The following is a 13724-nucleotide window of genomic DNA, read 5'->3' as shown; positions in this document are numbered from 1 at the left end:
GTTTGTTTCAAATTCATACATAACGTGTATTTTTTATTTCATTTTGGTACCTCGTCGTTAAAATTTAGCGGAATTGTTACAACATGACACTTTTTATTGGTAAATTACATCATTCATCACTCAAATATCTTCTCACTCCTAATTTGGTCACAAAAGGTTGATTTCTCAATTTAATTACTTAACTTTCAAATTACTCCTAATTTAATCACTCTAGCTTTCAATTTTTTAATATTTTGATCATCTGTTAAAAGAATAACAATAAAAAATATCATGTCAAAAAAATTATTAATAAAATAAATTAGAGTGATTAAAACATTAACAATTTGAAAGTTGAGTAGTTAAATTGAAATTTTTTAAACTTTAGTGACCAAAATATGAATGAGAAGATAATTAAGTGATTATTGATGTATTTTATCCATAAAAATAACATGTGCACCATTTCCGTTAATTTTTTAACAATGAGTACTAAAAATGAAACAAAAAGTAAATGTTATGTATGCTTTTGACACAAATCAAAGTTTACATACTAAAATAAAATGAAGTCAATAGTTTAGGTATTAAACGTGTAGTTTACCATATTTTTTAAATAAACTTTTAAAAGCATGATTTATTTAAATATGGGTAAATTATAAATTTAGTATACTCTATCTCCTATTTCACCCACTATACTTTAATTCTTTTGAATTTTAATCATTGAATTTTATACATTGATTTTTGTCACACTATGATTTTCTTCCTAACTCTGTTATGACATGACATCTTTCTTTACTCATTTGCATCTTCTATAGCCATTTATCATCATTAAGATTTGCAAATTCAACCAAACTGTTACCTTCAATATATTTGCAGTTTCAGTTGCACAAGTACAAAATCATCATATTTCCTCTCAGTTTTGTGTTTTTCAAGTAAAGGAGCTTACCAAACAAAAGCCTTATGTTTTCCAAGTAAAGGAGGTTACCAAATATATCATACTGGTATTATAAACTTTGCCTCTTCGAAAAATAGTAAGCAGAGTTTATTGCAAACAATGATAACAACAATCCATATGTCATCAGTTTATCTTGCAAATGAAAACATAACTGATATTTTTGTGCCATCAAAGCTCGAGGAAAAAGTTTAAATGGGGAATTTGGTCACTCAATGTTTATGGATGGTAATTTACCCTTTATTTATTTTCTACATGCAATACAAGCAAAGTAAAAATAGTACACTTATCGTGATAGGATTTGGTTAACAAAAACTATATTAGGTGCTACTTGCTAATCCCTCCCTCCATTCTCCTTGTACGACTGTACAACGTACCCTGATCAGGTCTCTACCTTCTTTTCTTTGCTATTTTTTAAGCTTTACCCCGAAGAGCAACGGACAAAGACTCTTCTTGACGAAACCTCAACTGTTTAGTAATAAAATCTTCGATCGCTCGTTTAAACTCTTCATTTATTAGCTCATCTTCTGCAAATGATTTCTCCTCCATGTTTTCAATTCCTCTGCACTTCTCCGTCTCCGACCGTCTTACTCTTCTCTCTCCCACTTACTTCTCTTATAAACTCTCGGATTATCCACCTCAAAATTGGAGTCTCACTCCAATTCCGACATCGGCTTCATTTCTTCTCAATCGCGACTACAGGTCTCCACTTAAGTTTATAATCACCTTGTCTTGATCCACATTCTCTTCTCCAGACACTGGTTCGGAGCGAGTCTCTGCCTTTTTGATGATTTCCACGTAGACTTTGGAAACGACATTGCGAACGGCCGAGAGAATGCTAGACTTAGCGGGTAAGAGAGAGCGACTAGGAAGACGAGAAGATCTAGAGAGAGAATAGTCACTTTTTTCTGACTTCCAAAGACTAAAGATTAAAAAATCTTTTCATCCAGCTACAACATAATCCGTTACAAATTTAACAACAGTTATAAAAAATATTTAACGTATAAAGTTCAGTGATTAAATTGAAAAATATAAAATATAATGAGTGAAATAAGAGAGAGTCAAATTCAATTATTAAATATGTAATTTACCCTTTAAATATTAAACTAGAAAAAATCTTATCCGTAAAGCTGTCATCGTGTAAACGACAGCTGATTAGTGGAAACCGGAAACTCCCGCATCACGTGTGGGTCCTCTCAGATCGGAAATTTAGCATGCCGTCACGTGTTCCCATTATTTATTTATTTTTCTTTTTTTTCAACAAAAACAAATAATAACAACGACAACAACAATAATGAGATAAACTACACATTAAATATTTGGAACTATAAAAATATATTTTGTCACCCAAAATAAAAAATTTGAAGAATGAAACGTGTTAGTAATGAAATTTAATAATTTAGGTGATGAAAATAAAAATGGAATATAATTATAGTAGTCATTCTGTAAGTTTATAAATTTGGATGATCAGAATGAAATTTGTTTATAGTTGAATGATACAATAACAAAAATAAGACGAAGAAGAAAAAAGAAGAGAAATAATGACTCACAATTTACCCATTCGGTCACCGCCTCTTCACGGCGTAAAATCTACTCTCCTCTTTTGCATGCTTTATCTTAATGAGGAAATTTATTTGAAAAATAAATATTCTACTTCCATTCATTTCTATTTCGGTGCCCTAAATTCTAATTTAATATTAACAATTTGTGATTTAATCGAGAAAATTAAAATATCGATAATTAAATTAAATTTTTTAAAGTGATTACGAGTGTAATTTATCTAAAAGAAATAAAATATATTTATTAATATAAAAAATAAATAAGATGCATGACCATTTTTAATTATACTTATAAATTTCAATGACGTGTACAATTAATAATAACCTTGCGTTCATATATTGTAGAAGATGAAAGTAGCCGGCACAAAGGGTTAACAAAGAGTTTAATTAGGCCATGAAGTTAGATCTCATCACATTCAAACAGGTCCATTTGTTTTTATCTAAATCATTGATGTTGTTTTCTAAATCCAATATCCAAACACCCCTATTTGTTTCTTCCAATCATTGGTGCAGTTTTCAAATTCAGTGTGCAATATAATAAAAAAAATAGTAGTGTGTAATGTATGTACTAGTCTAGTGTTTTGTTATATACTTGGGATTCTTTTGAGTAGCTTAGCTTTTACTATTATATTAATATTGGATTTATCAATTTTAATATATTTACATTAGAAAATGGCAAAGACAACATCCAGATCTTACAATATATTATTTAAAATATTACTTCCATAACTTTAGAATATTTTAATTAATACTTAATTTGGTCTTTGAAATATCAAGTAATTACATATCGGTAAAAAATAATTATATTCTGATATTGCTGTTTTGGAAAATGATTTTCTTATTCAATAGGTAAATTATCTTTAAAATATATAGATTTTAGAAAAAAGTTCAAGTCGACAGAATAATTTCAACTGTCCTAACACGCGCTTTTTGGAAAATTCTGAATCATTATTTTCAGAGTGCTAAATACCCAAATACCGGAAAAGTCTGTGTTTCGTTCTTGTTTTTAATAATGGAGGTTTAATCAAAATCCTTTGCCTGCTTTGTTTTGTTTCATTTTCTTATTACTATAAATAAATTTAAGTATTACTGATCACTATAGAGTAATAATTTTTTATATGGCTCACCATACGCTACGCAGCAGCATCACCACAACACGACCGATGGCGTTTCACCGCGAGTTCACAGCCCCCGTTTCTCGGGCCCGATGACTCGTCGGGGTCACTCGTTCAAGCGCAATAACAATGGAAACTCCCAGACCGCTACCGCTACCGGCACCAACGCCAGCGCCGTTGGTTCAAGTAACGCCGGTAATAGCGTGAGCAACGGCAATAACATGAGCGTTCATCATGAGATCGATCTGCCATTGAACTCGCCCAGATCGGAAGCTGGAGGAGCTGTGGGTTTAGTTTCAATCGAAGGGTTGAGCCAAAGGAAAGGGTTGTTCCTGAGGAAGCCGAGTGTTGGATCTATGGTTTTTTATTTTGGGCTGAAAGAGAGGAGGAAGATTGGGCATTGGATGTTCTTGGTTTTCTGTGGAGTTTGTTTGTTTTTGGGTGTTTTTAAGATTTGCGCTACTGGTTGGATTGGATCTGCTATCGAAACCATAACATCAAATCAGGTATTTTTTTATGAGTTTTGAATTTTATTTGTAGTGTCTTTGTTATTGCTGTTTGTGAATTGACTTGCACTGGGATTTAATTCAGATGTATCAATGTGAAAAATGTGATCTATTCTTTTGATATTCCTAAGCATTTTTCTTTTACAAAAATGATCTTGCTTCGGAAATGAATTGGTGATTGTTGTCATGTTTACTGTTCTACCTTTGGAAAGTATTTATGAGTACAAAGAAGAATTTCTGGAGTATAGTAAGTGGCTTAATTATCTTTTTTTTTTTGCATTGTACACGTATACCTAAAGAAAAAAGAAGAGTTGAAGTATCGTATGAATAGTTGCATTCTAAGTTTATTCTTAATCAAATTTGAGGCGTGTCCAGAGAGTGAATTTCAACTTCTTTTATGTCTAATGATTAATCAATTGTAGAACATTGTATAAGACTTTTCCTTGCTAATTTCCACCTCCATTGTTGTAATTAGGATTTACCTGATACCTCCACCAATCGACTAAAGCTAACTGATGAAGGCTTTCATGAGTACGGGTACAGGGAGGGGAGAAGTGACTCAGATCGAACCTTAATGACAGTGGCATCAGATGTAACAGAGGTACTTTTAAAGTCTGCATGTTAGACTTATTGTCTCGCTTATGTTTGGCTTGCTAAAACATGATTAACAACAAACATTTGGAACTTATTACTCTTATTAACAAAAATAATCTTGAGATTTGTCTCATTTCTTATCCAGCATTCAGGTATTTGGTCAAAACCTAATAGTGAGAATTTCATCCAGTGCATCGACCATTCAAAGAATCATAAGAGTATGGAATTCTTACTGTTTTGTTAATGATCTCTCCCTACTTTATGTATGTGTGTGTTCAGTGACATCTTGATGTTTTTCTTGTGTTGCAAAGTTGCAATTGATTTCTATGCTTTGTTTGTTCTAATCTTCTAAATGTTTCATTCTTGGCAGAGCTAGATGCAAAGACGAATGGGTACATTCTCGTAAATGTTAATGGTGGTCTGAATCAGATGAGATTTGGGGTCTGTTTGTTGTGTGTTTATCATTGTTAGTTTTTATAGCCTGACTGTCTATTATTACTGCAGTCTGATGTATCAATAATTTTAGAATGCAGATCTGTGATATGGTTGCTGTTGCTAAGATTATGAAGGCAACACTTGTCCTTCCCTCACTTGACCACTGCTCATATTGGGCAGATGATAGGTTAGCTTCTTTGTGTACCGTGCTAATGTTTTGGATTGCCTGTTTTACACCTATCAATACATCAGTCCCTAATCTGATCTGATTAAATGTTGAATACTAAAGCTAATAATCTGCATTTGCATGTTTCCGGACATGAATACTTATTAGCCCTTCTGATCCATTCTGAAATGATACATTTCCTTGCCAACTAGGAAAAGCTTTCTTTGTTTGCTCTTAATAAATCGACATGCATTGCTATTAGTGTATGGCTAACTTATGCTTATGCCCTAATTTGTCATGTTTGACATCTGCTTTTGGCTACTTAAGTTACAAGAAAGTTGCATGACATGCTCTATTGTTGTGTCCTTTAGCTAATTGGTTGGTTTGATATATTTGCAGTGGCTTTAAAGATCTGTTTGACTGGCAGCACTTCATCGAGACCCTGAAGGATGATGTCCACATAGTTGAGACAATACCACCCGAGTATGCTGGAATTGAACCATTTAAAAAAACGCCAATATCCTGGTCTAAGGTCATTAGAACCTTATCTTTTTTATTGGCAAATATACATTCAGAAAGTAAACAGTGCACCTGTGACTGAGGATGGTTGTTTCTTTTTCTTGGCCTCAAATGACAATCATTTTAGTAGCCCATTCATACAACCGTACAAGTGGCTTTACTTTAGTCAATCATATGATACAATGTAACTTGTATTACTGGTTACTTCTGTGATAAGTAGCAACTAATTATTACGTTCTTGGTATAGGTTAGCTATTATAAGGCAGAGGTCCTTCCATTACTGAAGCAGCATAATGTAATCTATTTTACTCACACCGATTCTCGGCTTGCCAATAATGGTATCTCAAGTTCCATACAAAAGCTGAGGTGCCGTGTACAAGGCACTGAAATATTCAGCTGCAATTGAAGAACTTGGAAACACATTGATTTCTAGAATGCACCAAAATGGAAGCCCTTATCTTGCTCTACATTTGAGGCAAGTAAATAAATTTATTTCTTTTGCATATCGATGCTACATTACCACTTATCCAAAAACTGAAAGAAAAACAATACCATATTTCCCTTGCACCTTACTCTTATTGTTTGCATTTGATATTATAAAGCAGTTGTTTTCATGGAAAATGGGTTTATAGTATCATCTTTACATTCATGATAAATAGTAACATTGGTTAACTTGATATACTGCAAAGAAATCAATGCTGCTGTATGTTGTTACTTCTGTAGATATGAGATGGATATGCTTGCATTTACGGGCTGCAGTCAAAGCTTGACAGCAGAAGAAGATGATGAATTATGTAGGATGCGTTATGAAGTCAGCCATTGGAAGGAGAAAGAGATTAATGGTACAGAGAGAAGATTGCTCGGTGGCTGTCCACTGACCCCTAGGGAGACTTCCCTCATGCTCAGAGCATTGGTTTCCCGCCAAGTACTCGGATTTACTTGGTAACTGGTGAAGCTTATGGAAATGGAAGTATGGAGCCTCTTAAGGAGGATTTCCCTAACATCTTTTCTCATTCCTCGCTGGCAACAGATGAGGAGTTGAATCCTTTCAAGAACCATCAGAACATGTTGGCCGGTTTAGATTATGTTGTTGCCCTTCAGAGTGATGTCTTTGTGTATACTTACGACGGAAATATGGCAAAGGCAGTTCAAGGTCATAGGCGATTTGAGAACTTCAAGAAGACTATCTGTCCTGACAGGTAATCGTAATTCGCTAGCTATTAGATTGAAACTATTCTTAAGTCTTAACCTTTTCAATGTAGTTATTTCTGTTCATTCTTGAATGAATAGTGCTATTAGCACCGAATCATCGTAATTTCCAGACCAAAATTTGCACAAACAATTATCAATCTGTTGGTGCAGGAAGAATTTTGTGAAACTTGTGGATGAATATTATGAAGGGAATCTTTCTTGGAAGAAATTCAATTCTAAGGTGAAAAAGCTTCACAAAGATCTAACTGGGGCTCCATATCTTAGAGAGCCTGGAGAATTTCCAAAACTGGAGGAGAGTTTTTATGCAAATCCACTTCCGGGATGCATCTGCGAAAGAACAGAAGAAATGTAGAAAGCTGAAACACAGCTTCCACAATTTTGTTTTTAAATGTTACAAAGAGGGTTTGCACTGTGCTGGCAATGTTTCAGACATGCCGTTTCGTAAGGATAAAAATTGTATATAATACCATTCGGTACCACGAGACTACTCGATGGTTGAACAAAGCCTGCTTTAGGGGGCAATTCCCAGGGCAGCATTTGAACCAACATATTAAGTCATCATCAATGGAAGTACCAGCTGGCCCAAAGCAAATAAGGTCAGACACACTGTTCTCATTTCTCGAGAGGTACAGGTAATAGATAAACATTCATTTGATGCAGAGGGTGTAACATCCTCAATACCGGGTTAGTGATCAAATTGTAAAGTTTCAGAATTTGATGACTAAAGTAGAAGAATGAAATAATTCAATGATTATTTGAATATATATTGAAGGTTATTTAGTAATTATTAAAGGAAATTAAGGTTAAATGGTCATTTGATCATTCAAGGAATGATATACACGTGAAAAGGGAGAGAACTCTCCAGAGTGCTCTTCTCTTTTCTTCTTCTTCATACGTGGGAGAGCAAGCCAAAGGTAAGTTTCTTTGTTTGTAAATGAATTGTTGATTTTAAGGTTGGGTTTTGATTATTAGATGATAACTAAGCTTAAGGAAAGCTTAAATCATCTTAAAAACAAATGATGGAGGGGTTAAGAGAGATTAAAGATTTGGAGTTTTTATATGAAACTTTGGAAAAGAATTGATAAGTAGAATTTGAAGTTAAATTTGACTTGTCAATGGTTAAATTAAGAGATTTGGAGTGTTAGAATTGGAATTAGAACACATTGAAAATTTGGTATGATTTTTGAATCTCATATGGAAGATAGGATTTTGAGGTTTAAGATGAAATAAATGAATATAGATTGGTTTAAGTATGTATACTAGAGTTAAGAATGAAAAGGGGATGATATATGAAGGGTTTGAGTGGAAATGAAGTAATTTTCGGGTTGAAAATATGATTTCTGGGCAAGGGGAATCGGTACCCATTCAAGGGGAACCGATACCCCTTCAAACGACAGAATTCCAGAATGTCTTGAGGGAATCGATACCCCCATGGTAGGGAACCGATTCCCCCTAAAGGAAAATGCGAATATTGGTTTAATAAGTTCGTTTAAGTTGCTAGTATCCAATTACAAGGTGTAGGTATCTAATGATTACCTCGAAATGTACATTTATGTAGATTCTACGCATAAAGAATTCCGGAACGTTTGGCAAGTAAGATTGATCAAGGGGAAAGATAAGAGATTTGAATTGACTAGTGAGGCCAGGTGAGTGCATATTAATTAGTTTATGGTGCTAAATGGAAACAAGACTTGCGACAAGTCTATTTCCTCTGTTAGAATGCATGAATATATGATTATACGTATATGAATGACATGAATTGTATGTATGCATGATTATATGTGTTAACATGCTTTTGAATGTAATGTTATGAGAAGTATGTGCTATGTAATGTATATATGAACATATGTGAAACTGAACTATGTGACTGCATGAGAAAGATATGAGCCATATGACATGATATATGTGAACATGAGAAAACAAAGTATAAGATATGAACTATGTGATCCTATGAGAATGTGAAAGAAGCTATGAGCTTATATGGCATGTGATATGAAAGTGTATATGTGAAATGATATGAATATATATGTGAAAACAAGTATATGTTATGAGATCAATGATTACACGTACATGTGATACGTGACTGAAAAGAAAGGATAAGTGGTTATAAGAGAAAGAATATGAATAAGTAATGTGAACTGTATAAATGATAATGCCCATGTTATGTGATATGAGAGCTAGGGGTATAGTTGGCATGCCAAGGGTCGAGGGTTTACCTATGTTTTCTGGACATATGGACTGTTTACCTATGTTCTTCGGGACATATGGACTGATTACCTATGTTCTTCGGAACATACGGACTGTTTACCTATGTCCTTCGGGACATATGGACTGATTACCTAGGTTCTTCGGAATCTATGGACTGGTCCTTCGGGACATTGATCGAGCTGTGGTGACAGCATATGTGTGCACAACCTCAATGTACTCACATACCTTAAGTTCTCACTAGTGTACATGGGCTAATAAAGTGATTAAACAAGCATACTGAATGTGATATGTATACGATGGGGTTATAAGTGGTTTGAAATGTGTTACGTGAACCATATGATGTTGTGTGTGTATAGTGTTTGATTGAAAAGGTTAACAATAAAAGTATGTGATTACATGATAAACTGTTAATGATGAATTATGTGTCTGTATGTATTTACTGTAATTAATCTGATATGATTTTATATGATACGAAGAATGCATGGAATTGATATAACATGATAGAACAGAACATGCATGTATTGATATATGTTATGAAGTGCATTGTAAGTTGTTATGCCTCACTAAGTCTTCGACTTAGCGTGTGATTGTTTCACGCGTAGGTTTCGAGAAGAGTAAAGAGTAATGCGGAGCAAGACAGGTCAGTTTTCCTTACCAAATGTCAGATCAGAAAATGTATGTACTGTTTACAGAGTGTAGTTGGCATGTAGTCTAAAGATATAAATGGTATGAACTCTGATATCCGTTGTAAACGCTTTGAAATAAATTAAATGTTATCAAAGTTTTTAAATTACCCACTATTTTATACGAATACATGTTTAAAAAGTCAATGTGACACTTCGGACTCGTATCCGGGTCGGATACGAGTTGGGGGTGTTACAGAGGGATTTCATGTCCCTAACTACCCTTCATAAGATTTTTTCGGGGTCTATTTTCCTTATTGTTTTGATTAAAAGGTATTGGTTTAGGTTGTTCCCAAGCAAAAAGTGAGTTTTGAATAAGTGATGGAAATATGGCATATAGGATGATGTACTCTATGAACTGTATTACATCAGGTATTAATAATACAAAGATATGATTTCAATGATTGATGGATTTGCTGATCGCAAATGTATATATTTATTTAATTGCTTCATAACATGCATTTGATTCGATTTGGAGGTCCCAATATTCGTTCTTTCTTTATAGAAAGTAGGATAGTGAAAGAGCTTCATATGTTAGAATTCGAATTCGAACTCTTACAAAGTAAGATCATAGCTTGAGGACAAAGAAAGAGTTGCTCGAATATGATCGAGTTTTGACCCTAGCTTGTTAAGTCTCTGAATCACTTGCCAAGCCTTGGCTGAATGGATTATAGATAATTTTATCAATTAAGGTGATCAACTGCAGGCGAAATTATGACTGCAACAATGGCTGCATATACTACTTGACAATTCGCATTATGTATTTGCAGTGGTTTCCACCTACTGATCTGTAGCCATGGGCGGACAAATTGTGAGGAACATTGATCAAATGATATTATTTTAGTATTTATATATATATATTTTGTGATTTTTAGGTAGAATCCCTATATTTCAGTCAAATTCTTATAGAAAAAAAAATTTTGTGCAATAAAATTGTCTACTTAGTGTTAATTTTTTTTTCTAATTAATATAAGTATCACCTTTAATATTGTGCAATCCCTAAAAAAGTTTATAAGAATTTTTTTGTGCAACTCCTGAATTTTTATCCTGAGTCCGCCCCTGTCTGTAGCTCTGTACCATCATTTAGTTTGAAACACTGTTTCATTTATCAAATCACCAAATAAAACTCGGGAATAAATGCTCAACACCCAAAGATATATGAATGAATGGCATTAAGGATCTGAACAACATAAATGCATGGCAAACGAGACATGGTTGGCAGAAGATGATGCTTCCTTTTGGCATGGAAAGCATTCATGCAATATCTTATTGCACTACTCAAATCTGATTTTCATTGTAGAAAATCCAGGGAACATTTGGGAACCTGCTTTAACATTCCAACACTTTAAAGAACTGCTCTCAAGTATACAAATGTGCAACATGAACATGTATTTACAAATAAATAACATCTTAAATACGATAATGATATGAACACGATACAAATTAGACAGATTTACCTATTGTAATACACAATGGTTAAATGAAGTAGGTATTTTGCATTGCATGTGTTTGAAACTGACAGGGGATAAGAACAGCATATGGGGACACCTCTGCCAAACTTATAATACAAAGAGCAGTGTCAAGAACTTAAATGTAAACAATTTAGATATATATAATTAAATAAACTTATATTAAACAAATATGCATATCAAAAACTTACTTTTGAATCTCTAAACAACCCTAGAACTAATCTTTGATTTTCCTAGTCTCCCAAACTGAAAAAGATTGAATTGGTCAGTGAGAATGCTGGGGTACTGTGGTAAAAGAAACAGAGGGAAAAAAGTAAAAAAGTAAAAGCTTCCTATGAGAGCAGGCATTTCATAATTTCATTGAAGCTCAGACTGTCAGATACCAACTCTTACACTAATAATAATAGTTTTCTCTTTTGGTTTTTTTGTCTTTTCAATCCACTAACCATTTTACTTTTATGGGTTTCAGTAGAGTTGTCAGAGACAAGAGCTGCCATTGAAGCAACTTATCTGCAATCTCAACAAAACAACAGAGATGTGACAGTCAACATTGAAACACCTCTCTCTCTTCCTTCATGATTTCAACTGTCAGTGAATAGAAAGAAAAAAGAAGAAGAGAGAAAATACCATGGTATGGCATGGCAGCATCATAATCAGAACCATTAGTTTTCAATTTTCATCCATGTTAAGAAGGTTTTTGCAGCGAAAATGGTCCCTCAATATAAATATACCTACTCTACTACAATTGCAGGCTTCTCAAGTAATATAATAAAGTACTCTTATTCATATTTATGTTCTCTCTTTCATTGAACTTTGAGGTTTCTTACTACCTTTGCTTGAATGATAATGAGTGGAAGAAACAGATACCCTTTTACTGCAACTCAATGGGAAGAGCTTGAACATCAAGCTTTGATCTTCAAGTATATGGTCTCAGGCATTCCTATACCACCTGATCTCATCTTCACCATCAAAAGAAGCTTCTTGGAGGAGTACTCATTTTCTTCCAGGCTTTTCTCTTACCAGCCTCAACATGGTAAAAAGTTAAAGCCCCAATTTTTTGTACATTTTCTTTTTGTGACGAATTGTTGTTATTTCGTTCTGGCTTTAACAATGGCGTTTCGTTGTTGTGCTGGGTAGTTGGATGGAGCTGTTTCAAGGGGAGAAAAATGGACCCAGAGCCTGGGAGGTGTCGAAGAACTGATGGGAAAAAATGGAGATGCTCGAAACAAGCTTACAGTGATTCGAAGTACTGTGAAAGGCACATGCATAGAGGCAAAAACCGTTCAAGAAAGCCTATGGAACCTAGAGCTACAACAATGGCGAACACTTCGACAGCAACTCAAAGCTTGTCCTTAAGCTTGTCTTCCTCCGACAATCAAAACGACCGCCATGGAATTGGTTACACCGGTTATCAGTCTCAGCTCAATGATCCCTTCATGTATCCCCATTCCTCAAGAGCTGTTGGCACTGGACTGACACTTCAAGCACATACCACTGAGCCTTGTAGGAGCTTCTCAGGTTCATCAATGGAGGATTCGTGGCAATTTACACCATTAACAACGAGCTCATCTTCTTCAAACCATAGGCCAATCCATCATTTCTTTGATGAATTGCCGCCAAAACATAGAGACTCGTCATGGTTTGATTTGTTTGATAAATCATCAAACAGCTCATCATCACCTTCAACAACCAGGCTCTCAATCTCCATCTTCAATCCAAGATCAGATAATGGTATATATTAAAGGCTCTTTTGGTTTTAACCAGTTGTAAAAATTAGCATAATTATTTTTTCCCTTTTTTTTGTTTTTGTTTCTGCAGGTGGTTGAATATCCTAGTTATGACCTTTCTGCAGTTAGAGGCCAAGAATTTACTCAGTGGGGATCACTCGTTTCACTGAATTCTTACTGTTTTAGTCTCTTATTTATCGTTTTCTTTTGGCTTTTGTTGGTGGTGTGTTTTTAATGAAAACAATGAACTCCATCTTTCTGGTTACTGTTGTTCACTGCAACAAAATTTATAGTTCATAAATATATGATTGAATGACTCCTCCAAATGTGCTGATTTGTAGTTCTGTGCTTTAATTTCAAGCACTTACTCGGCCTGCTGCAGCTGCTTACTCTAATAATAGTCCCTGTTATTTATTGTCTGACTTTTTTGAGCTAATTGCACGGAAGGTCCCTAAACCACGATCCTCGTTCTAAATTAATTCATAAATTCTAAGATATTTTATATCAATCTCTAGATTGTGACTTTGGTGGTGGTGGGTTACTAAGGGATGCTTGTAACGGCTGAAAACCGGTCAGAGCTATTGCAGTCATCTGGGAAGAGATAAG

At 34.3% G+C, this 13724-nt stretch overlaps 1 protein-coding gene and 1 pseudogene across 2 annotated transcripts; both read left to right on the top strand.

Annotated features, from left to right (window-relative positions):
• Positions 1–3403: 3403 nt before the first annotated feature.
• Positions 3404–7529, top strand: LOC120117638 (annotated as a pseudogene).
• A 4112-nt stretch (positions 7530–11641) lies between these two features.
• LOC120117639 (growth-regulating factor 5-like) lies at positions 11642–13481 on the top strand. 2 transcript variants are annotated; one of them, XM_039137882.1, is made up of 4 exons: positions 11642–12202; positions 12233–12424; positions 12529–13122; positions 13210–13481. In XM_039137882.1, coding segments are annotated over exons 1-4 (795 nt in total). In that variant the 5' UTR covers positions 11642–12201; the 3' UTR covers positions 13218–13481. The 2 variants fall into 2 exon arrangements, with proteins under 2 accessions (XP_038993813.1, XP_038993812.1); XM_039137881.1 differs by having other exon boundaries at positions 11647–12424.
• Positions 13482–13724: the final 243 nt, after the last annotated feature.

The sequence above is a fragment of the Hibiscus syriacus genome, unplaced genomic scaffold, assembly GCF_006381635.1.
Source record: "Hibiscus syriacus cultivar Baekdansim isolate YM2019G1 unplaced genomic scaffold, ASM638163v2 tig00110321_pilon, whole genome shotgun sequence".
Taxonomy (NCBI): domain Eukaryota; kingdom Viridiplantae; phylum Streptophyta; class Magnoliopsida; order Malvales; family Malvaceae; genus Hibiscus; species Hibiscus syriacus.
Note: the sequence above shows the minus strand (reverse complement) of the source record. Positions and strands in the feature narration are given on the sequence as shown.